The sequence below is a fragment of the Danio rerio genome, chromosome 20 (genome assembly GCF_052040795.2).
Source record: "Danio rerio strain M-AB ecotype USA chromosome 20, GRCz13ab, whole genome shotgun sequence".
NCBI lineage: Eukaryota > Metazoa > Chordata > Actinopteri > Cypriniformes > Danionidae > Danio > Danio rerio.
Window position 1 is genome coordinate 17391342 of NC_141040.1, and position 27212 is coordinate 17418553.

Sequence of the window (27212 nt, forward strand, 5' to 3'; positions counted from 1 at the left end):
AAGAAAATAAAAATGTTCACTGCATCAATTTGGGTTAAAAGAACTGTTGCCAAACCAGAAACAATGACAGCAATCGTAAACTGTTTAGCTAGACAAGGAAATACTTGTCTACGATTGGATTGTTGCTGACATTGTGTCTGGTTAGGCAGCAATTCTTTTAACCCAAATTGATGCAGTGAACAATTTTTATTTCTGTAAAATGTTGTATTAATGGCCGAAGTTGTCAAACGGTCCCCAAAAAAATAGTATAAATTATAACTGACTTGCACTGTCTGACCAGAAACTCTGCAAGGAATATAACAGTTTCTAATTGACTGCTTGACAACTTTGGCCATTAATACAACTTTTTAAAGAAGTAAAAATGTTCCTTGCATCAATCTGGGTTAAAAGAACTGTTGCCAAGCCAGAAACAATGACGGCAACAATCCAATCGTTGGCTATTAAAGTATTTCCTCGCAAATCTAAACAGAGTTTCTGCTCAGACAGTGCAAGTCAGTTATAATTTATACCATGTTTAACAACTTCGGCCAATAATACAGCTGATATGTCTGTTTTTGGATTGTTTTATAAATGTTGGATTTAAATTTAATCTGCTGTGTGTAAATGGACTAAATGAACTCCAGATAGATGCTACAGGCGAAGCGTAAGGACTCTCACCATGTACTTGTCCCTCTGTAAGGATACCACAGAGTGGGTTGAGCAGGAAAACCAGAGTCCACTGCACAATGCACAGATTCCAGTTTATGCCAAATTATATTTGGCGATTAAAGAACACCTGCAGCTTAATTTTGCAGTTTGTGTTAGGAGCTGGTTTTTATCCACTTATTTTTATACGCATTTTTGAAATACTCCATAATAAAAATCTTAATGGAACACATAAAATGTTGAAAATGTGCATGAAAACGTGTGTATGATAAACTTAATCCAATAAACCGAATAAATTCCAGAATGCGCATCAAAAACGTGATTTTACCAGATTTCATTCTGGCTTCGTCTTCTGAGGCCAAATAATTTACTGTATGAAAAAAGGCCCACAGTGGCTCCTTCTAGCACAGCAAAGCCCATTTTTCCATTTGATACTTACAGTATGCCATCAGTTTATCAGGAAGTGACGATTTTGTTCTCTGTAAATAATCGCGGGGAAACAGTGCTTCATTCACAAATATTTTTAAATGCAATATTCCAGTTTTGTGCATAAATTTAATTCACATCTTTAGATGGAGGAAACAACTATTAAAACCTCTGTGTATTTCAAAGAAACCATTGTTATTAGTGAAACCGGTGGCAATTAAGTGAACTGCAGTTGTGCAACATTAAAAAATATATTTAGAATTAACGCTTGATGTATTCGCAGTGAAGATTGAGTAATAAAGTTTAAAATATACTGATAACAGACATTTAGAGGAATATGTAAATGTGTTCTGCACATATTGCTCTTGATAACCAAATGAACGCATAAAACAAACTACTTTTAAACTAATAATACAATCAGTCAAATTTAATGGATTTTTTCAGCTACAAAATTACAAATGTTTTTAATTTCATGTGTATATATTTATATGAAGTGTTTTATGAATCTTATACAAATATAGCCAGAAAAAAATAATAACTTGTAACAACTTTATTCTAGAGTTATTTTTGGACCTTTATAAAGCTCATATTTCAGTGGAAATTGAAACCTGCCACTTCTCAGAACAGCATGTTCAAGGCATTTGTACTCTAGATTTAAAACGTGTTACGCAGGTTTGAGTCATTCAGACGTTCACTCTCCGGTGTACCTCGGAGGCCTCTTCTCTATAAATGCGGCCATGCCCTCTTGTCTGTCCCGTGTAGGAATGAGCTGAGAAACCACAAGACACATTCACAGTCAAACCAAGCAAGTCAAAGGTACAGAAGTGATTCATCTGGTTTATGACACACTCACCCTGGCGTAACACATTCCTTCGATAGCCATTCCTGAAGAGATGTCTACTTCAGCGCCTCGATTCATTGCTACTTTTGCCATTCGCACGGCAATCGGGGCCTGGAGAGACAAATAAAAATGAATGTTCAAAATGTGCTAGCTAGGACAGTTGCTTAATGGGCTAGTGAAAGTATAAGGATTCTGAAAAGCTTTTATGTTGTAATTCTTTGTTGAAACCTCGGACGCCAATTATGAACAACAGTACGAGTAATATTTGCAATGTTTATTCTTAAACGATGTTTGATTTTGCACAAACATAAAACTAAACTGAAACATTATAACACTTGAAACAAATTACGATCATGTTAGCAACATGTTAAACGCATGCTAGCAATGAGTTGCAGCAAGGTAATGAATTGTAACGTACTAGTAACATGTTAAAACATGCTGACAAATAGTTAAAACACTTTCCAGCTACCTGCTAAAGCATGCTATAAACTACTAACTTGAAACTAATTAGAATCTAGCAACATGTTAAAATGTGGTGATAACTTGCTAACATAAATACTTGTCAGCAACCTTCTGCAGCACATTATAAACCTATTGATGTTAAAACAAATTTAAAACAATGCTAACAAGTTGTTACAATGTTATAAAATGCTAACATGTTGAAGCATGCCAACAACCTGCTAAAATATGCTATAAACCTACAACCTTAAAACAAATTACATGGTTGAAACATGCTAGCAACATGTTAAAAGCATGCTGACAATGCAATGAAACATGCCAGCAACATGTTTAAATATAATGACATTGTTAAAACGTTATAATTTGCAAATAAAACTTGTCATTAACCTGTTACATCATGTTATAAACCCACTGACGTGTTAAATTATCAACTTGTTAAAACCATGCTAGCAATACATTGAAACATGCTAGCAGCAAGTTAATAAGTTGTAAAATAATTTAATATACTAGCAACATTTTGACAAGTTGTAAAAATTTGATAAAACATGCTAGCAACATGTTTAAACATGTTGAGAAAATGCTATCGCATTCTAACATGTAAAAACATGACAGCAACCTGCTAAAGCATGTTTTAAACAAACTAACTTAAATTAGTAACATGCTAGCAACATGTCAAAACACGTTGATAAAATGCTAACATGTAAAAACATAACATGAATCTGCTAAAGCCTGTTATAATTTTACCTACTATGATGTTAAAGCAATGCCATACATGTTAAAGCATGTTAGCATTGCATTGAAACATGCTATCAATATGTTAAAACACCTTGACAAATTGCTAACATAAAAAAACTTGTCAGCAAACATGTTAATATGTAAAAACATGACAAGTATCTGTTAAAAACATGTTATAATCTTACCTACTATCCTGTTAAAGTAACTTGGAAACATGCTAAAACATGTTAAAAGCATGCTAACAATGCGTTAAAACATGCTAGCAATGTGTTGACAAGTTGTTAAAATTTGAAAACATGCTAACATGTAAAAACATGACAGCAACCTGCTAAAGCATGTTTTGAACATACTAGCATGAAACAAATTAGAAACATGCTAGCAACATGTCAAAACATAACAGGAATCTGCTAAAGCCTGTTATCAACCTACTTGTTAAAACATGCTAGAAACATGTTAGCTTTGCTTAAAACATGTTGACTAAATTGCTAAATTGTTATAATATGCTAACTGGAAAAATCTGCTAAATCGTGTTATTAATATTATTGTTAAAACAGATGATAAACATTCTGCCGACATGTTACCAGCCTATTAACGATTCATAAAAACACATATATAGGCCTTGGTTTATGATATATGATTGCAACTTTACAGGCGTGCCATATGACATATTAATGACATGGTTGGCTGCGGCAGACAGAAGTGCTGACAGAAGTTATTTCAGCATAACGTGTTTGAATGCTGTTCTCACACTGACCTAAATAGGCCAACTTCCTCCTAATCTAATTGAATGACTCGTCAATCACTGGCAAACCGGAAAAGCAGGATGTTATTTGGGTCAGAGTTTAGTACAGTACAGTACAAAAGGTTCCAGCTACACATGTGCCAAGGCATGTAATGACAGTAACGTGACATTTATTTTCAGGTTTACACAAACATAGTAAATATTAATGTCACGCACTTGATGCCATATATGCGGCTTTTAATTTGCTTTAGACCAATATGCTGGAACCCAAAATGGTGGATCCTCAACAAAAGACTTGCACGTTTATATAAAATGTACAATTGAAGTCAGAATTAATAGCCCCTCAGTTTTTCCCCCCAATTTCTGTTTAACAGAGACAAGATTTTTTCAGCACATTTCTAAAAATAATAGTATTTAATAACTCATTTCTAATAACTACTTAATAATAATTGATTTTATTTTTTTGCAAAACAGTTCTTTTATCTTTGCCATGATGACAGTAAATTGACTAGATATTAAGATACTTCTATGCAGCTTAAAGTGATATTTAAAGGCTTAACTGGGTTAATTAGGCAAGTTATTGTATAGCAATTGTTTTTCTGTAGTAGTGATGCACGGATGGTGGTTATATCCGCGGTGCTGCAGATAATTCGCAGGTCAGGTTGGGTAATAAAAAATACATTATGATTAATTATGGGTCGGTCGCGGGTGGATGTAGCGGGATATGGCAGTGGATCAGCGAAAAAGCAAAGAGTAGGCTTTGCAGAATGGGAAGACGAGACGCCCAAAATAATGGATGAATTGCAAGAGTAGCCTACTGTTCAAAGTTTCAGTTAGATGAGTCATCAGAGAAAAAAAACTGCTATAGTTCTGGGAGAAACAAGATCGCTTATTTCGCGAGGAGAATCTTGTTAATTCGTACAAGCGGTGAAAGCGAATGCTCATCAGTGCAGCCCGAATCCAGGCACAGAAGATGCTATTCTGTTTTTATCACAGTGCAAAGAAAAAGGCCTAGTAAACAACATAGCTGCCGTTTAGGCTGTATAGTAGCACCCTTGTTATCTTGTTCGAGTATCTGTAAAAGTTAAAATGTCTTATTTTTACTTTCTGTATCTATTTAAAAATTAAGAAAATGTTGTCTAAAGACAAACTTTTGTTTTTATAAATAAATATTCATTTAAAAACATTTACGATTAACGTAGGCTATTATTTTACTATCAGAGATGCGCAGATTAGCTCATTGAATCTGCGGTTAATATCCACAGTGACCTATCATCATGCCTAAAACAATGCGGGTCAGATAAAACTATATGTGCGGGAGGCTGGCGCGTAGATGATTAGTATGAAGCCGCAGATTCAGGTGTCATTTCAGCTGATCTGCGCATCTCTATTCTGTAGACCAGGGGTCACCAAACTTGTTCCTGGAGGGCCGGTGTCCTGCAGATTTTAGCTCCAACCCTAATCAAACACACCTGAACAAGCTCATCAAGGTTTTACTAGGTATATTTGAAACATCCAGGCAGGTGTGTTGAGGCAAGTTGGAGCTAAATCCTGCAGGGACACCGGCCCTCGAGATTGGTGACCCCTGCTCTAGACTATCAGGAAAAAAAATATAGCTTAAAGGGGCTAATAATTTTGACCTTAAAATGTTTTTTTTTTTTTTAACTAATAACTGCTTTTATTCTAGCCGAAATAAAACAAATAAGACTTTCTCCAGAAGAAAAATATTATCACACATACGGTGTAAATTTCCTTGCTCTGTTAAACATCATTTAGGAAATATTTAAGAAAAAAGAAAAAAAAAAATCAAAGGAGGGCTAATAATTTTGACTTCAACTGTATATAGCATATTCATTTTCTACCATATTTTGCATGGTCCAGATATAACTGGTGCTATAGAATGAAATCTTGATATACCTAGACATAGCTGAATAATACGAGTTCAATATACTGAAATGACATAACATGTATCAAACACCATTGTTGTCTCAATCTCATCTAAGTGTAAAATCAAGGGAGAGCATTCTGATAAGAACAAAACAACAACTAGCACACAGGATCTTTAATATGCATATTTGATTGGCCAGAATATTTCTTAATGAGATTACAACAATTATTACAAAAACTGATTATTATATTTCTCATGTATGTGGGACTCTTATTTTGAAAATTGCACAAGCTTTAAAGTCTGTGTGAATCAGAGTTTCCTGAGACTTTAATTTCAGTATGTTGATGAACTTTCAATTGAAATGGATTATTGAGGATGGAGGCGGGGCTTTCTTTTGCACATCATTCACTTGTAGTAAACTTACGGTAAAGGGGCAAAAATTAAGGAAAGACCAATTATATGTTTATTCAGCGCCACCCTGAACAGCCATAAGGTCGGTTTAAATCTATATTTTGTTAGTTTAACGTGTATATTGTGAAATTCACAGCAAACAGTTAAACATAAGTTTGTAATGAGGCAACAAACACAAGTAAAACTGCTACATATGAGTGTGATGCATTGTGTCATATCACGTAGCTCTTACTGCTATTTCTACTGTGTGAAGGACACTTAATGAAATGCATCCGACTATGCAGAGGTTGATATTAGTCATTGCCTGTGCTTTCCGATAGGTTAAACCCACAAAATACAACTCTAAATGATTATATGTAAATGCTTAGAGCTCTTAAATCAAGAAGTCGCCTCAGCTTTACACTCAAGAGGACCTGAGGGAAGACTGTAATGCACATTTGAGCCTGGTCAGTCTTGAGGCCCTTCATATTCATGGTTTGCCTGTCATCTTGAGTCATGATTGGAGAGGATCCCTGTGACAGTACAGTGTATCACATGATGCTAATGGGATTAAAGCACAAGCGCATCCAGAGGGGCCTGTGGTTACAGATGAACTCATGGGAGGAACAGTTGCAGATTCAAGAAAAAAAAATCTGTGAGCTACGCTTGTTCTGAGGGAAACCTGCTATATTAGGCACACACACAAAATCTGTATAGATATTAATATAATAATTAATAATGTAGGTACATTGAAATGTCCTGCTTAATTTTATTAAAGCAGAAAATAATGACTGTCATGTGTTTATACCTTTAAAATGTAAATTAAACAAAAAAATAATATTTGTATGATCAATATTTTTATGGTATCTATATATATATATATATATATATATATATATATATATATATATATATATATATATATATATATATATGTTACATACTGGTTCCAGCTGATAGAAAGGCAACAGTAACTCAAATAAGTACTCATTACAACCGAGGTATGCTGAAGAGCATCATTAAATGCACAACACGTTCAACCTTGCAGCGGATGGGCTACAGTAGCAGAAAACCACTCTGGGTGCCACTCCAGTCAGCGAAGAACAAGAACCTGATCCTTATTATCGGTTCAAGAAACCCTCGAGTACATTTTTTTTATTTTAACAGATTTGTGTGTGTTGAGCATTACTTAATACACTGTTAACACCTGTTAGTTTTTGAGCTTTTGTCAGCTAAATTCATCTTCTGAATTTTAAATATTTTTTAGGGAGGGATCAAAATCGGTGATGTACTGCAAAACTGCATATGAAGTGATGACACGTCGGTTTCTCATTATTATTCATATCGGAGTTTCCTTATCCTATGAGAAGATCCGGCTTCTTAATTATTCATGACTGCGTGTGCTTTCCGAAGGCAAGACAGACCTGCCAGTGCCAAGCTTTGAGACCCTATGTTGATGACTGGGTGAGACTGCGTCCACGAACCCACCGTAGCCGTTCATGAAGGATCTTATGGCTTTGTTTACATGATCCACTGGGTTTGTTGCTTGTTTTTCCTCTCGATCCTGTTAGGGCCGATACAGCAAGCATTTTTGTCGGAAGAGCTGTATGAGAATTGGAAAATACCATCTTTGTCTTTTATCAGTGGAGTTTGTTCACATTCAGACACATCGCTGTGCTGCTGTGTTCAATTAAATCCTCCAGATTACCAGCAGGGCTAATGGTTGAAATAGGCAGGGCAAGAGACCTCCTGCACTGAGTCTGCATTCAGACCCGTGGATTGAGGGAAAAGTCCTCATTTATAGTGTTTATATGAACATGATTATCTTTATAATGATATAAATTGGGGTTGTGTGTATGAAATTACGAATGACAAATGTAGCACGGCATAAGATTTCTGTTTATTTCTTTGCATATTAACTTTGTAAACTATAAAATCATGCGTCTCCTCATAATTTTTGTCTCATTTTGTGAGCTGACAACAGTTCAATCCCCTCCTTCTCCCCTGCTCTGCTGGTATTTTTGTTAATTTGATTACATTTTTATTTTAGTTAAACTTAAACATAACAAAGGAGAAATATTCCTGTGGTATTCCTATTTTTTCTGATTTATTTATTTATTTTTTTTGTGTAGCCATAGTTAGTGAGTAACAACAAGGAGTGTAATCCAGTGTAAAAGCACTCTTAGGGCTGAGAAAGCATCGAGCATTGAGAAGATCAGTAAATGTGGCTGTATATGTTCCCCAGACTGACCTGAGGCAGGATCTCTCTGGCCAAACTCAGAGCCTCTCTGTGGGCCGCATCTCCTGTCTGGTTCTGGGGCACAGAGCGGTTCACCAAACCCAGATTCACAGCCTGTTCACCTCCAACACGACGACCTGTGAAGATCAACTCCTTCGCCACGGCAAAACCCACAGTCCGGGGCAACCTCTGACTGCCTCCTGACAGAAACACACATACAAATCATGGTTTAGTCATTAGATTTCTACAGTGGCCCAAGAGAGCTTAATACGCTTAAGAAAACAAATGCAAATAGACAAAACACCTGCAAATTAAGAAAACATCATCACCGGTTTGACAGCAAACATGCAAATCCTTACAATGCAAACACATAGAAAACACACTGCAAATCCTCATAACACTGACCACAACGGAAATGTTTCAAGGGAGTGAACTGGAAAAAGTGAAGGAGCCGGCTGGGATTTGATTATTGTGCAGTGACTATTGGTTGGTCAATGAAGTTGTTAAAGGTGACCTGAAAGGAGAATGTTTGGTTTATTTTAACACCCTGATTACACTATTCCTTTGTCTTTTGCATATTATTAGCCTTATTAAACTGACGATTTAATGTGAAATGTTATTAGATTTACTAAAGTCATGTTACAGTTTGCTATAGTAAAACCATGGTTCATTTTCATAACGTGAGATGCATCACTCTTCTGATTGCAGCTGTGTGTTTCTGTTGACATTTCTGTAGTGTGACTGCCATCTAGCTGTGTTTGTCCTGTTATTTCAGTTGCTTTATATATTAATTCATTTCTTTTTCTCACCTGCCCCTGGGAGTAATCCTCGCGTCGTCTCAATCAGCCCCATCTGTGCACAATGTGCTGCAAAACACACACACACACACACTTAGGGAAAAGGTCAGCTGAAGGACCCTGCCAACACATACCGTGACCACAGAGATTCACCACCCTGTGACGTGCCAAACAGAATGGCTACAAATCACGCAAAGCCACCCTCAGCCGTCCCATCATCAGCTGGCTCGATGCCCCAGGTGAAGGTCACATCAGCCTCTCACCTGCCGTGCGAAGGTCACATGCCAGTGCCAACTCCAAACCGCCGCCGAGAGCGAAGCCGTCCACTGCTGCTATGGTTGGCATGGGCAGCGCAGCTGGCATATAACGAACACACACACAGATCAAACAAGTCATAGATCACATTAATGAGTGGAGGCTTCAAACAGCTGGAGCTCTTCTGAAACACTCCACTGAAAGAGTTTACAAAAGGAAAACCACCATATATTTTCTGATCGTTATTATTACTGTTTCAAATTGTCATAACCATTAAAAAGAATAGTTCACCTAAAAATGAACTCGCTTCCAATGCGATTTCTAAAAGGTACTACGTTTTTTTTTTTTTTTTGCAATATCCTCCTGCATCAATTTAATAAAAAGGTTGGCCCCACTTTATATTTAGTGGTCTTAACAACTAAATACCTGCTTAAAAAAATATAAGGTACTTATGGTGTACACAATGTAATGCAGAACACTACTGGAGCTATTAAGGTGGTATAAGGGTAGGGGTTAGGGACAGGTTTAGTGGTAGGGGTAAGTTTAAAGGTTCAAGAAACCCTTGAGTACTTTTTTTTTTTTTAGATTTAAACAGATTTGTATTTGTTGAGCATCAATTAAGACAACGTTAGCCCATGTTATCTTTATTTGTGGGGAAAACTGGATAGTTTTGAGCTTTTGTCAGCTAATTTTATCTTCAAATCATTTTGGGGGCAGGATCAACATCGGTGAAGTAGCGCTTGTCTGCCTGTCCAGTGATGATGTGTCAGTTTTTGATAATATTAGGGACCGAGCACCGGCAGAAGAGGCGAAAATTCACTATTGTTATAGGTTTCGGAAGTGGGTGCATGGCTGCACCCGGCATGCAGTATTTAGCCGTTCATGAAGGGTCATATATGTGTTTCTTTCCATAATCCTTGGGGTTTGTTGTATGGCTTTCCATGCGATGCTGTCATGGCTGATATGGCCAAGCTGTTTGTGTGTAGCAAGTATTTTTTTTTTGGGAGAGCTGTACAAGAATTGGAGAATGGCGGACTTTGCCTTATATCAGTCGAATTCGTAACCATTCAGACACATTCCCTACTGTGTATCCGTGCTTCCGTGTTTGAAATTCAGGTATATAATCAATCATAAGTTCAATGTAAAAGCTGTTTTTACACAATAAATACATTGCAACAAATGATTCATTTTAATGTAAGTACATATTAGTTAAGGCCATCCAAATTATTGTGGGACCAATGCATAGGTAGTTCCAGTCGGTTTTGGTCACAGTTCTAAATAAATGTGCATTAGTGACCAAAGTGACATTAGTGATCGGTTCTTTAACTCATCGTGTCATGTATTTAAAATCTTTTAATGCAAGGCAAGCCGTTGATTATCCCTTACCCATAAGTATTGTTTATTTATTTAATTTTTATGTATTTATTTTGCCGGAAAACTGTCACCTTAATGCGTTTCAATTGGGATGTTTGTCCTTAAGGTTATAAGCATAGCTATTTTTGTACCTAGCGTAAAATAATTATTAAAATTTCAACTAAAAAACATTTTAGGTGAATTGCAATTTATTCCTGTGATGTGATGAAATTTTCAGCAACATTACACCAGTCTTCAGAGTCACTTGATTGTTTAGATACATAATCGGATGATCTGCAGCTCTATTATGCTTAATTATTATTGGTGTTCAATCATTAATCATGACAATTAGTATTATCAATGTTGAAAAGAGTTGTGTGGTTTAATACAATTGTGGAAACAATCATACATTTTTCTTTAGAGTTTTGTGATGAACAGAAGGTTCAAAAGAACAGTTTTTCAACAAATAGAATAATGTGACTTCCTGTTTAATGCAATTATTGCAGTTTTTGTAATAGTAAAAAAAAATGTACCTGCAATGGGGTTGCGTACAATTGTGGTGGACATATTAAAAAGTTTTCAGTTATTAATATTGGTTAGTAATTAAATTAATTGGTTAGTTTTTACATCAGATTCACTGAAGAAACTATTCTAAACAAATTACTGTACATTTTCCAGTTCTCCTTTTTCTCAAACATTTATGCTGATATAGTTGTAAAAGAGGGTAGAACTAGGTATATTGTACACTAAAAAAAATATTTTATGAGTAATCTTTCCCCTTTTTTTTTGTCGTAAGCATTTTAGCTGCAAACAATTCACAGATCTTTATCCTTATGATATAATCATTTCCTATGAAGAAGCATAGTTATTTAGCAATATTGAGAAGAATGTGCATCCTCACCAATGTCATTCATTAGTGATCGTAGGCCATGAACAAACAGCTCAGCCTCTGCATTACTCATCTGAGCCCTTTCCTTCAGATCAGCACCTGTTAACACATACAAATACATTAAGTAAAGCAGGCCCCCAGCTGGGGGGGGGTCGAGTAGTCTGAAAAACCCAGGACTTGCTGACAAAGGTCTAGAATTTGCCCCATATATGAGCTCATTTGCCCTATTTTGACTGCTATGCCATCGTAAAATGTGAAAATTACCCATCGAAAAGGCTTTAAGACCAAGATGAATCCTCTGTTAGCTGTTGTGACTTCAGCTAATTAATTTTGGCAAACAACTATTTTTCAAGCTACTTTGTATCCTGCCAACTTTCTGTTTCAGCTGACATTACATCAATTATCAAATTTTAAAAATGCATTGTTATTGAATGGAATTTCGAAACACTTCACAGGGCCTTTAAAAACAATTACATATATCTCAGCTTTAATGCGGCTCACACAAACCTGCACAGAAGACTCCAGGTATGAGACTCCTGAAGACCAGCACTCGAACGGCAGAATCATGCTGTAATGACGACACCAGATCCCTCATCTGTGCGTGCATACACACACACACACACACACACACACACACGAACACATAGATTAAAGACAAAAACACAAGATTATGATCTGAGACTAAATCTGGGAGAGCAAGATATGCGTAATTTATTTTGGTCTCCTAGAACTGTTATTTATTAAAGGGCTGACACACTTTTTGCCAGACATCTTTTTAAAAAACAGATCAAATACAAAAGAAAAAAGAGAGAGTTAAAAAGAAGATATCATTCTACTTGGTAGAAACAGAAAACAGATGGTTATGGAACATTATTAATGTAAGAATTTTCGGTAACACTTTACAATAAGGTTCATTAGTTAATGCATTAACTAACATGAACTAATCATGAACAACACTTGTACAGCATTTACTAATCATAAATAAACATTTACTAATGCATTATTAACATCCAAGTCCATGCTTGCTAACATTAGTTAATGCACCATGAGTTTATATGAACTAACAATAAACTACTGAATTTTCTTTAACTAACGTTAACTAACATGAACAAATACAGTAGTAAATGTATTGTTCATTGTTTGTTCATGTTAGTAAATGCATTAATTAACATTAACTTATGAACCTTATTGTAAAGTGTGACCGAATTTTCATGTATTAATCACTTTTATTGCCAGGGTGTGAGCAGATTGTAACAAAACTTACAAAGGGGGCCAAAATCAATTGTACAATTATACAATCATTTATGTGAAGGACACAATTTTATTTTGAAGTCAGAATTATTATTAGTCCCCTGATTTATTAGTTATTATTAGTCCCCCTGTTTATTTTCTTCCCCAATTTTTTCAACACATTTTTAAACATAATAGTTTTAATAACTTATTCCTAATAACGGATTAATTTATCTTTACCATTATGACAGTAAACAATATATTTATATATAAAAATATGTATATGTGTGTACACACACACACACACACACACACACACACACCAACACACTTTTTATGTTTTTAGGTCTGCACACAATACCCCAAAAAGAAAAAAGATTTTTTGAAATTGTTGCAAATTTATTAAAAATAAAAAAGTTGAAAAATCACATGTACATAAGTATTCACAGCCTTTGCTCAGTACTTTGTTGATGCACCTTTGGCATCAATTACAGCCTCAAGTCTTTTTGAACATGATGCCACAATCTTGGCACACCTGCCTTTGGGAATTTTCGCCCATTCCTCCTTGCAGTACCTCTCAGGCTCTATCAGGTTGGATGGGAAGCGACAGCTTACAGCCATTTTCAGATCTCTCTGGAGATGTTCAATAAAATTTAGATCTGGGCTCTGGCTGGGCCACTCAAGGACATTCACAAAGTTGTTGTGAAGCCACTACATTGATATATTGGCAGTGTGCTTTGGGTCATTGTCCTGCTGAAAGATGAACCGTCGCCCCAGTCTAAGGTCAAGAGCACTCTGAAGCAGCTTTTCATTCAGGATGTCTCTGAACATTGCTGCATTCATCTTTCCCTCTATACTGACTGGTCTTCCAGTTCCTGCTGCTGAAAAACATCCCCACAGCATGATGCTGCCACCACCATGCTTCACTGTATGGATGGTATGATAAGTATGGTGAGTGGTGCCTGGTTTTCTCCAAACTTAACTATATTATATAAATAATGAGGTTGATTGGTGCTTGTTGACATTAGTTAATGCCTTGTGGGTTAACATGAACTAACAATTAACAACTATATTTTCATTAAGTAAAATGGACAAAGATGATTAAATACTGCAATAGATGTATTGATCATCGTTTGTTAATGTTAGTAAATACATAAACTAATAAAATTTTATTTTAAAATGTTATGCATTATTCTTTCTATAAATTATGCAGTTTGCTGAAAAAGCTATTCTGGACTGTCATTTCAATGTATCATGCAAATATACAGTTATATAACTAACTTCATATAATTAATAAGCTTAAATACAGAGGCTTTCTTTACAGCAGTTTTTTGTTGTTGTTGTTGTTGTTGTTGTTGCCATTTTTGTAGTGCGGTCATCATGGTATTTATGCACAAGTGTAAGAACAGGCTACAAGTTTCTGGCTGGAGTTTATTGCTAAAAATGTGACTAATTAGCATTTTCCATAAAATTGGAATGATACACAACAAATGTATATTTTAATTGAAACTCAATCCATTATTTACATCAATGTAAAATAATGCAACATTTTAATTGGTTTCTGCTGCTAATTGTTCTTTACCTTTTAAACCATAACAGTGTTCACAATAACAGTTTTGAAAAAAAATTAACATCACATTGAGTAAACCCAAAGTGAGTTAATATACTCATACTCACTAGTTAAAAACATTGAAAAAATAGAAATATTATATTAATGAAAAGAACCTGTGATCTACGTCAGAATCAACCTATTTGTAAAAAAAAAAGGCATGTTAAGTTTGGTGCATTGTTAAAATCAATAATCATCATAAATTTTATCAAATCAAGTCATATTTATCAACATTTTTCAGGCTGGGTGATTAATCAAAAATAGATAAAAAAAGATTGAGCACATCTTGTCAGGAAAGCACACTTAAGTGATCAGTATTAAATTTAAAGAAGACTAAAGAACGCTTTTTTAATCTGTGTTATAAAAGTTGCTACATCTGAAAGCACATGATAAACTTTTCCCAGCCCTACATATTTAAGACTCCATATTTAAGTCTCCACTTCACTTCCTAATCTGCAATTGCCTCTCTGAATATACCACTAACTTAAAAAAAAAAAAAAAACTTTAAAAAAATTTACTAAAGCTTTCCTTCTTAGACTTTACAGACCTAAAACTTGCCTATAGCACTTATTCATTGTTGCTCTTATAGTTGTGTAAATTGCTTCCTTGTCCTCATTTGTAAGTCGCTTTGGATAAAAGCGTCTGCTAAATGACTAAATGTAAATGTAAGATACAAATTTATAAAGAAGTGGTAAAAGGATAGGAGTGGAGTTCATGCACTAGATCTTCAGCTTCCTGCACATCTGATTCTGATGCTGTAGGACAGGGGTTTTCTGCAACTCACCTGACCCACAAATACATGTCCCAGAGAGTTGCGCGCTCTTTCGCGACACATCAGCACTTCCACGATACCTAAACAAGAGGAGATATTAACAGAAACTGAGTCAGTGTCTACTGTACTCTCAGTTAGGTTTATCAAGTAGTGGGTTATGATGACCCAAATATGGGTGGCAGGTATGAAAGAACATAAAACAAACAATGCTAAATGTAAATAAGTAATTGGATTTCAGGCTTCACTATAACTACATTTTTGAAGGTAATGTATTATCCTATTAAACATATTGTATTACTCGTATTATAATATTATAAATGTTATACTTATATAATGTCGATTTAGCTGAAATGTGGTCACCGCTATCTGAATATCTAGATTGTAGATATAATCAGATTACAAAACTGTATTACTTGTAATTAGAATACATTTAGTTAAAATAGCTTATCATCATTTAGATTACTTTAATTGAAGCTGCGGTCACACTGCACTTTTGACCCCATAGGCTGCCATTCATACACACGCAAATGCATCAGACCGGAAATGTAAGGTCGTGCGGAAAGTTTCGCAGTTCGCTGCACTGCAAAGTTCCAGCTTGGTGAACTCTGACCTGTGCAATTGCATCACATAGTTGCGTGAGATCGATCGAAGATCAAAACATGACCTTTCTGGACAGAAATTTTAAATATAGAGCAATTGCACGCTTTTTTAAATGTTCAATCATCTTGTTTAATCCCACCCCTTTTCGTAGGACCATACCACAGAATTTTGCAAGCTCAAACTTTGGTGTGACCGCAGCTAAATTCTGCGATTAGAAATATTTCACACATATGATTTTAAAAATTATTATGATGTTTTTTTTCTTTTAAAATGATCTTCCTAAACAAGGGGTGTCTAAACTCTGTCCTGGAAGGCTGTTGTCCTGCATAGTTCAGCTCCAACTTCCTTCAACACACCTGCCACGACTACCTGGAAGCTTCTAATATACCTAGAAAGAGCTTGATTAGCCAGTTCAGTTGTGTTTAATTCCGGTTAAATTAAAATATGCAGGACACGAGTTTGGACACCCCTGTTCTAATCAATTTTCTTTTGTCGACTTTCGAATTGAGTATTGACTTTAGAGAATGGATATGTATAATAAATTATTATCCCTGGCATGCTTTAGACATGTTTGGAAAAATAAGTAAATTATGTCGAAAGTAATCTAAAAGTAATACAAAAGTATTCAGAATATATTACCTTAAGTAAGAAATCTAGATTACAATGCTGGCAAACTTTACATCATGTAAATTGTAATCAATATAAGAGTTGAAATATTGCAAATATTTTGATATCTTTGACAATTCAAAACATGAGCTGAAAACAGAGACTGGTGACTTAACAACCCAGCAGGTGGGAATGCGGGAAAAACTAGTTCCTGCTGCATTTGCATCTGAGTCTGCTGAAACTCGGCTTCATCCACCCCATCTCACGCATATGGTCATTTTAATGTTTGAATGTTCTAGATTAACCAAACTGACTTTAACTATCATGTTTGATATCATTTGAAATGTCTCAGTGCGACTGGTACAATGGTCTCATTCTCTCAGAAACAGACATAATCAAAACAATAAATATATAACTTCAGGCATCTTTTGAACCACTGTGAAGGGTGTGACTTTTCCACCAAGTGTGAAAGCTCTTTTGTTATTCACACCCCCTTCCTTGAGGGAATTCTTGGATTATTTAAGGTAGGGTTTGAGAAAGGCTCAGGGCGATTCTGCCTAACCAGATCAGCCCATAACATGGCTTGCTCCATGTTATGTATATTTCAAAGTTAGGAATGCATCTTTTTCATCTTGGATTTGTCTTTGATAATTTGATCTTTTGTATTGATAGTTTATGAATTAACTGATTGAATTTGGCATAATACATTTACCTGACTAATAAATTGTTATGTTTTGAATTAATCAAACAGAGTTCGTGTTATTATCTTTAGTAGATTGTGGTAATTTCATAGCACCACAAGCCCCTGTTCAGGTTAGTAGCGGACTAGGACACGGTAGACGGAGAATTGCGGCACGCTATACGATGTCTCTAGAGCTCCGACTAACAAATTGGCATTTATTTATGTATACTTAGGCTGTAAAAGGATATCTAAGGGGATAGTCCTTCACCCGATAAACTTATAATACTATTTAGATAGTATAGTGATTATTCAAAGTTACTAATAGTTTAAGTACGACTGGTCTGCTTAATTCTATAGTAATGATCATTATATGACTAAATAGCTCTGTTTGATTTAGGAGGTAGCAGACCTATGGGGACCGCATAAAAAATATCCTAATCTGAGTAAGTAGGGTTCTGCCTTTTTAGGATAGCGGTCAATCGCCACTGTTTAGTGACCAAGACTGACATGCTTGTGCTTAAGAAATTGTATACTCGGCAGGTACAAGATTCAGAATGTTATAGGAATCCCAATGAACGAGAATAACATAAAATGATGAACCGAAGAGAATATTCAATCATAACCTAAATTACTGTGAACGGAAACAAAATAACCTTCTCAATGTTTTATAATTGGAGTCAGATAAAACGAGGATAAATATATTAATATTCTAAACCACCTCATACTAAAATTGGAATCAGATATGAGTTAAGTTTAATATAAATCAACATTGTGCACTGGAAAGACCGAACATGCAGTGAACCTTCATCCACCATTGGATACCGTCATTGGACCAACTGGCTGGACCCTACATCAATTAACAGATTAAGAACTGTATGTAATTAACCAACTACAGTGTCAAATTAGTTAAATTTAGGCAAACTTTTGTGTGTAAAACATGTTCCTTTTTCTATCATTAGCGAAGTTAAATGTGAAGTGATAAAAACCAAGCATCAATTTCCTACCCAACTTAAACATCTGCGAAATCTGTATTTGAAATCTATATGTTCGCTGAACAACAGAAATAGCTCTACTATGCCTAGCTTAAATTGTGCTTGTTTGCAGTATATGAATTACCTGTAACTAAAACAATTTTATTAATAATTATATACTTTCAGAAGATGAAATATCTAGCAATTGAATTTTGGTATACTCTTACATGCTGGGTTACCAATATTTATCTGAAGAATCAAATCTGATCTCTTTTGACAATGAGAACTACATCTAGGAGGGCAAACTGTTATTCAGTAAACTAAACTATATTTTATCTGTCTGGACATGACAGTGATTAAGCACACCAGTGTTGATGCATTGGTTATCTTTCTGGCATAATAATGAATGATGTAGACTTTCGATAATAACAGATATCATCTCTTCTTGGCCATCGTCCCTCTAAACACATTTTGTGTTATCTTGCTTTATAGTTTGTATCCATTTTCAAGACTTTTCCGCAATAATTGTAAAATTTCCATTGTTTTCGAAGAAACCCTCTGTGCATCTTGCAGTATGCATTCCAAGTGTTTTTATTTTGAGTACACAACAAATTTAAAACAAAATATGTAATAATAAATAATAATATTAAGAATTATGTATTGTAGATTAGCAAATAAAATTAGAAATATCCTTGGACTTTAAACCTTGTGTCACAATTGATTCACATATATATATATATATATATATATATATATATATATATATATATATATATATATATATATATATATTCAGCCTATATTTGTTTATAATTTAAACAGAACACCACATGTGTGCTGTTGGCGATACTTAATACCCAAAAATACCTGTGAAAATATAATTCCTATTTGAATGTACATTAATAACATTATTATTAAATATGTATCCATACAAATGTTAATACATTTTAAATCCCTTAACGTTGTTTTCCAAATCCTGAAATACAAAACAGAGCGTAGTTTCGTTTTCAAAGGTTTGTGTGAAGTCACGTTTAACAGGTGTGTTTTGTTTTCATGCGCCTCTGCACGCAACTTCACTTACAGTCTAATTTATACACCATGAACCTACCGTTGTCTTCACCCTCAAGTCGATTCAGCCGGACTTCTTTCTTATCAGAAACTGACCCATTAGAGCACCAGGAGCGAGTCTGAGTAAAACTACCCCGGGGGAGAAGTCTCTTGATCGGCCCTGCAAACACACCGCGCGCTGCCGCCATCATCACCTCTACACCGGGCTGACTGAGAAACACCCGAGTCCTCAAAACACTCATTAAATATAAAAGATCTTTCGCTGGTGGTGTTCTGACACTGATCTTTATTGGCCCTCAACCAGACAGAAACTGTATAACCCGGAATTAAACCTGAGCTGTTTATGTTAATAATAAGCCTTGTGGGAGATTCATGTTTTGCGAAACGCCACTTGCATTTCTCTTCCTCACTTCCTCAAACAAACGGTTACCACGACGCTCACAGGGGAAACTCCTTTTGACGGAACACTATCTAGTGTGTTTTATGAGTGTAGTGTGTGTTTTTATATAAGGCTATATTAGAACTACATACTTTAATGTGTCTTAGTAGTACACACAACACCTAAACAAACAATTAAAAATAATGAAGCGTGTACAAGCGCAACACGGGATTCTGACGTCGAGACACAGCTGGTCCAATCAAACAAGTTGTTTATGCGGTCGACGCGACGCTTTCCATGTAGCGCATATAGTTGCGTTCCCAATGGCACATTATACGCTTATCTAAACTTGCTTATCCGTGTAGTGTAGTTTTGTGTCGTCCCAAATGTAACACTAACGATGTTACTATAACGTATTAGTGCATAAGACTTTTTGTAAAGGTAAATATCAGCAGAGGGCGATAATGTGATGTGCTATAATGTGATGAATGTGATATATACACTTCTTGCTTGTACTTGTTTGACGTGTTTACAGTGCTGTTACAAACTACATGAAAAACATCTAAATAATTGACTATGTTTGCATCAGATTTCAGCAGAGGACTTGTATATACAGTAGGCCTACTGTATGTGTTAGCTTGTTTCTGTCTGTAAGTTTTAGTTCTGTGATTCTCAGCTGGTGGGTTATGAATCGGCCACTGATCTTTAAATCTTTTCTGAGAGAATAGACACCAGGAAAAAATAAGTAAATGCATAATAAAAGGCACTTTTATACATGTCAGAATTATGTCACAATTACTGCTTGTAAACTCTTGTTAAATTTACTGAGACTCCAACTTTTACCAAATACCTTGAAAAATAAAAAATGAAGGCATCTTAAGCATTAAACTGTAGTAAATATGTTTTTTTTTAATTAAAATGTATTAATAAACAATGTAAATGGAAAAAATAATAATTTTAATTTACTTATTGCAACAGTTATTCACTGTTAATAGTGCAGAGGCACAAATCAATTTGATGTACAGCTCGCACATACAAAATCTCATAGCCAATTGGCGGTTAATTCATATGAACGTACAACATAGATTTTTCTGAACATGTATATAAAAATTGAAAATATACTCTTAACATAAAGCCCAAGGTATACTTCAGATGTAATGACCAGTCATAAAATAGCCTACATTATCAACTCAAAGCTTGCTTTTTGTTGATAACAAATTTCAAACCATTCTCATTAAAAAACTTATGAAGATGTTTGGTTATAACAAACTAAGTGTAAATAGTTTAGGTGATTATAACAAGCTAGTATGCATAGTTCAGAAATCTCTGAATCCATCAGACCTCTTTTCTTGTAAATGAGCATTTTCTATCAGGCTCCTATAAATAGGCTCAGAAGTTTCATTTCATATGTAATAAAAAGGTTATTATCTAGTAAATAAAACACTTTTTTCATAAATGTCACTTTAGACAATTCTTTGGTTTTTAACAAGGTAAATTTTCTTTGGCGTCAAAACCAGCTAAATCCACTTGTGCTTTTTTTCCCCCGCAAAACCCTCTAAATCCACCTACCAGGACAAGACAGTGTATTTAGTTGCAATTAGAAATTATTTTTCACACAAAAAAAAAAAAAAAAATTACACAAACCACCTAAAATTAAAGGGGCTGTAGCTTCCCTATATTTCTACTCAGCCCCCCTAACCTTTTGCGATTAGCAAAAGTGTAACTTGTACACTAAATTATTGCCTCAGTCCCTTTTAAATGTGAAACGTAAATGGCGGCATAATTCGGCTCCTCCCCATCTTTTGTTTTTCATTTGATCAGCAAACCACATATGTGGACAGCCAGAGGAAGAGGTGTGTGTTTATTGATAAACTGTTAAAATGTCTGCTTATTTGCAGTTCTTTGATATAGATAACCTTGTATCATCTGTATCTCAATGTCATGGAGCAGTCGGGTTTTCTCGACGTTCACCTCATCACCACAGCTGTTTCTTCCAGCGAAAAATGTAACTCTTAACAAAAATTTCACAATTTTTATATCAAAATGAACTACCAGTATTAAACACTTTACAGTTCATGTGGCATTAACTACAGTCTTGCACAGAAAGTAAACACAGTGACAGAAGCACTTAGAGAATACTTGTTATAACTGTCACTGAGTCACTGACAGAGAAAGAAACATCAAGTGTTGTCTAGTATTTATTATTATCATTCAGATCGTGAAATATGTGAATTAGCCGTAAGTTTAAAAATACATATTTATGTTTGTGTCATTTAATTAGAAAAGTGACTGCTTATTCATTTAATACATAGAAACAAAAAATGCACTTGAGCACAGAAAGTGGTTTTTACTACAATAAACAAGTGGGTTGAGCCTAGCCTCTTTGGCTTATTCAGAACTCAAATGGCTATGCCTGTCTTTGTAATACAGTGGAATACTACAACCCATATTAAACAAACATTTTTAAGTGTATTACTATTAAATTACTGCTTATAAATACACCTTTTTTACCTTATAAGGTGCCTAGCCCCCCTAAAATGAAAATCCTAAAATCGCCCCTGCTGTCGACTGTACATTGTGTTTTCTTTTTCTTGCACGAAGTTTTGAGGTAAGGGACATTTTTATTTGTCATCCACTCACAGCCGGAAAGGCTCATCCAGTTCATCAAACTCCGTCTTTTAAAATCGAAAGCAGAATAAAACGCTCTCCTCATAAAAGCCGGCTCATCAGCAGCGCGCTGCTACATTGAAAACAGATGATTCAATTCACGCCTTCTGATTGGTTCTTAGGATATAGCAGCTTTTGCTGTCAAAGTGGCGTTTAGTGGCTTTTGCATACAAACTGTTATTTCTAAATGCGCTGACGCTGCAACTTAGATGATTTGAAGCAAATCTATTTGTCATTAGCCCATTTTTGACTGAAGTGGTGTTTAGCGGCTTTTGCTTTTGAATGCTTCATATATATCTGAGTCTGGTTCTCTCAACGTTTTTTTTTCTTCACTTTCGCCAATTGAATTGAACTGGAGGAGTTACATTTGTTCTATGGCCTGCATGTGTAAGAGAGCCCTAGTGAGAGCTGAGTAAACTTCACTCCAATGGCCTCAAGAGATACAATTGCAACAGAGGCTAGATGCAGCGGCCTTTTCGGTGCAGCTACCTCCCATGATGGACGCGCAAGTTCAAATCCTGCTTTAAGTGAGTTCAGTAGAACGGGAGGGGTAACATTGGCAATGAACTGGATGGGAGTTTAGGTGGGCGAGTTATCAAAGTCCAGCCAGTGAGAGCTTTGTGCAAACCCCTTTAGAGTTGCGTTAGACTAAAAGCTGCTGTCTTTTACTGTCCTTCTTAATGCACCTTCTCTTATGCTGGAATCCTTGATTTGAATCCCATTCGGAGTGCACTGAAATTGAACTAGAGGTGTTTTATTGGTTCCATGACCTCAATGAGAGTAAGGTTAAGGTGGATGAGTAAGAGCTGTGTAAGTAAACTCTACTCCCTTGGCCTCAAAAGACACACTAGCAACATATGCAGTGACCTTTGGCTTACCCACCTCAAAAGCAATATTGCCAGTTCAAATCATGGTTTAAGTGGGTTGAGAAGAACCAGAGGGGTTAGATTGATTGCTATGACCTGAATTGGAGTGAGATTCAATGGTGTGAGTGTAACCGAATCCAGCTAGTAAGAGGCATGTGAGTTAACTTCAGTCTTCTGATCTCAAGAGCTCCTATAGACCAGAAGTCACCAATCCTGTTCCTGGAGATTTTAGTTGCAACCCTGATCGAACACCCCGTCTGCAATTATTACGTGCTACTTCAGGTCCTGATTAATTGGTTTAGTTGTGTTTGATCAGGGTGGAAGCTAAACTCAACAGGAAGTTAGATCTCCAGGAACAGGGTTGATGACCTCTGTTGTAGATACTTCGGTCTTTAGAATCCTTCTAATTACACAAGCCTCCCCTGTCAAAATCACTAGCTCAGGTTCTGTTTGGGAGGGTGGGGGGTTTCCTCAACCACCACCTGTGTGCAGCATCAACTTAGATGACACAATGGCAGCCGTTCCAAATGGTACTCACTGCAGAGCCACAAGAGCAGAGTTGAGCTCCAGCTCATCCTTGCTGCAATTCTTCCACAAGTGATATCACTGGGGGTTAGGGTTAGGGTCGACAGGGTAGGTGTGTGCATTGAAAAAGCTTATAGGAGGAGCCAGAGCTCAAACTTCCCCTCATTGCAGGTGAGCTCCACCCAAGAAGCTCTAGCAGCGAGCACCTCCTCAGCCATTCTGGTCCAGACGGCACACCATACACACCTGCTTAATGGTTGGGATAAGATTGATGAAGCTAATTAGATAATACAGGGATGGTTAGCACGCCATGATGGACAGATTTTAGAAGACAAGTTTGGGCAGGATACAGGAACAGACCCCTACTCTTTTTGCAGGACATCCTGGGATTTTTAAGTTACCACAGAGAGTCAAGACCTCATGCAATCTAGTGGCTAGTGAGGCCAGCAACCCCTGCTGGCCTCACTAGCATCTCTTACAGCAGCAACCTAGTTTTCCCAGGTAGTCTCACATCCAGGTACTAACCAGGTACAACCCTGCTTAGGTTCAGTGGGTGGCAATGTGAGAGCAAAGAAGACAACCAAACAAGAAGAACCAAAGGGGTTATACTCGCTGTCTGTCTGTATACAGCAAATTTGATGATAAGAAAAGCCTAATTTAGGATGTGCGGGATGGGTTGTCATCTCGTAATAGTGAATGCCCCAAAAAGCTAATTTAAATACAGCCAGCAACTTAACATAATTTTTGGCACTAGATACTTTAGCAAGTGCAGTAACTTGCTGCATTGTGTTTTAGAACTTGTGTCTGATTCAAATAAGTCTTGAAGCAAATTCAGTTGAGAGCTGCTATTTTAGTCTCTCAAACAGCTGGAGTGCGTCTTGAATCCTGGGCAAATATCTCTCGTATGGTGAGTTCTCTCTCACACAGTGGCTGTCCTCTGTGTCTGATGTATCTTGCTTTTCTTGCTTCGACCAGGGCCTGGGCAAAATTTGGCAACGTGTGAACGGTTCTTAAATGTCCATCAGGAGCAAGCATGTCAGGGGGGAAAGGCACAGGAGAAGATGAACCCCTATTCCCATTTATTTCAGCTCCATTTTCATTATCTTTCTCTCTTTCCCTTAACAGCATCCATTCCTTTTCTTTCTGGCTGTCTTTTTCTCTGTCCCTCACTACCTCCACATGTCCCTCCATATCTCTTTCCTTGCTCTCCTCTCGGTCTGTATGCGTGTTTGTGGTGGTTAGAAAGGTGACAGGCTGCTGTTTTAGGTCCGGCAGGCAGAGAGTCTCAGAGGAGTGTTCTGTCCTTTTGCCCCCACTGCTGATAAACTCCTGAACACGAGCCTGCAGAGAAGACGACCTGGAGAAGAGGAGAGAGAAAGAGTTACTTAAAGTGTAAAAGTCAGTACTCATTAAAAATCATATAAACTTGGGCTGTCAGTGAAAAATTGATAGAAATCTTAGAATCACTCAAAACAAGACTAGTGCAATTTGAACGGAAGTCTGACAAAAGAGTGTGGATCCAAATGTTTTGAGTTTATTAACAAGAACGGTCAGGCAAGCAATGTTTAACACAGGGGTAAACAGATGTATACAGGCAATCTAGAGTCGTAATCAAAAATCAGGCGAGTGATCAGAAAGCAGACAGCAGACAACATAAAACAAACAAAACAAGCAAGGTTCAATAACGGAAGGCAAGGCAAGGACACTACATCATAACGTTCACAACCAGTATAACAAGACTCAGCCCTGATGCGTGTGTATGTGCTGTTTAAATAGTCCCTGTGATCAGTCTTTGAGCAGCTCGCAGCTGTGTAATCAATCGTGATCCAGAACAGGTGTGTGTGTGTGGTGCATGACTGGACTTGTAGTCCATGTAACAGCGGATTTGTAATTATTTAGCAATCTGTGTTTTTTACCAGCGATCTGCACAGGCTGGATCGCTGATGACTTGTAATTATATATACAGAAATGACTGACTACACATGTAAAGGTTGTCTAATCTGCTTATTTGAGGACTAGTTTCATTTTTTGATATCTTAAACATCGATTGAATGTTGATTTACAGCCCAAATTTTGCCTTGCTTTAGCCCATCCGCCTACGTTTAGACATCTATAAAACTAAAAAAAAAGCTAGGTGGCATGCTTGCAATATGAATTCACCTTGCACAACTTTACCAAGTCCATATATTTACCAAAAGGTTCACTTGTACAACTACTCTATGAGGGAAGACATTCCATATTGGCATAGTGCCTTGAGAGCATGAGAAAACCCTTCATCTTGCAGTGGCAGGATTCACTAACTCCGTGATCAGTTTTTGTGTTCATTCAGAAAAATCAGGTCAGCTGATTCTCACAAATTAATTTCTTAGGAACAAGAACAACTCCTTTATATGTGACCTTATAATCACAGAATCTTTCATCTGTCTGATTTTATGTATCCATTTTCAGCTCTTCCCAGAGTTGAACCTGGAGGAATTGCCTTACATAATAGCTCAACTCAGTTTCACTTAAGCTCTTTTTGCCATCTTGTAGCAGAACACAGAGATTACATTCACAATAGTCACAATCCTCCCTCAAAAGCAACGTTTGTTTATTTAATGTTACTCTTCTAACACATTGAGTACTTCTGTAAAAGTGTATAATGTGAAGGAATAAGAGGTAAATATTATCCCAAGTGGTCACTTGGGATGCCATAAGCAAAGACTATACAATACACAAGACATGTCACTCAAGTAGTTTTAAATAGGGAAAAGTTCAACGGTCAATATGGCGAACGAAGTGCTGCCTTCTAGTACAGAAGCCAGTCATTGATAGACTGAGGATTCTCCGGGAAAAGGCTTAGTCCAGACATGTGCTTTTACAACAGGTTGGTGGTCAACAAATGCACTGGAATCGCACTGAATACTTATCCAGAAAAATTTCCAGATAAAGCTTAAAATCTGTACTTTTAAATAAACCAAAACAGTGCAATGTGATGAAGCATTATACAGAGGATGATCATATGTAGAACAGGCATAAATGAGGTTGGTGTCGTGATCTCGTTTCTTTTTTTTTTTTTGAGTGTGCATTAACCTGGGCAACCTGAAAATATGCAGACTTTGTTTGATTCGAACGTTTAGAAATGAAAATTATGAGAAAGTTGTTTCATTTTAATGGTGGTTCCAAATATGTAATGAAATCAGGAGCTTGGCAAACAATTTTGGAGAATTTGATGTTTCCCCATTCAGACAGAATGCCCAAGCATATTGCCCGAGAGGCATTTCAAAGATGGCCGCTGAGTGAAATGACTTGGCTGAAAGGGACTATAACTAGGAGTGCATGTTAATACCAGGTAGAAACGGTAAAGCATATTAGCCGGCCACATGTGAATAGGTCCACAGATTAATCTGAAAAAAGGTCATATATGAACATAAAAATCAAATGATAGCTAATATATTTGCATATTTGGAATTCCAATTGTTGAAAAAAAATATTTAATTAATAAATTATGAAATATATGTTGCATATATGACAGATTTTTTAATATGTTAAATATATCAGATTCCTGTATTAATTGCATAATAATGGTAGGTTGGAAA

The 27212-nt window shown here is 36.2% G+C and overlaps 2 protein-coding genes across 5 annotated transcripts in view; both read right to left on the reverse strand.

Annotated features, from left to right (window-relative positions):
- Positions 1-1469: 1469 nt before the first annotated feature.
- On the reverse strand, positions 1470-19600 carry echdc2 (enoyl CoA hydratase domain containing 2). 2 transcript variants are annotated; one of them, NM_212788.3, is given in 9 exon segments: positions 1470-1840; positions 1925-2023; positions 8378-8565; positions 9175-9231; positions 9426-9518; positions 11672-11758; positions 12167-12254; positions 15283-15350; positions 19238-19600. In NM_212788.3, coding segments are annotated over 9 exon segments (906 nt in total). In that variant the 5' UTR covers positions 19386-19600; the 3' UTR covers positions 1470-1762.
- A 1820-nt stretch (positions 19601-21420) lies between these two features.
- The window catches only part of ccdc190 (coiled-coil domain containing 190), a 40860-nt gene continuing 35068 nt past the window's right edge, over positions 21421-27212 (reverse strand). The window contains exons 4-5 of one of the 3 annotated variants that reach the window (XR_015518262.1): positions 24193-24991; positions 21421-24087 (exon numbers count right to left, since the gene is read on the reverse strand). Coding sequence is in view for 1 of the 3 variants with exons in the window: in XM_087298094.1 (XP_087154220.1) it covers positions 24493-24991 (499 nt within the window). In the remaining 2 variants the exon portion in view is untranslated. Of the gene's footprint in view, positions 24992-27212 lie in introns of all 3 variants that reach the window. The other 2 variants (XR_015518261.1, XM_087298094.1) reach the window with 2 other exon arrangements.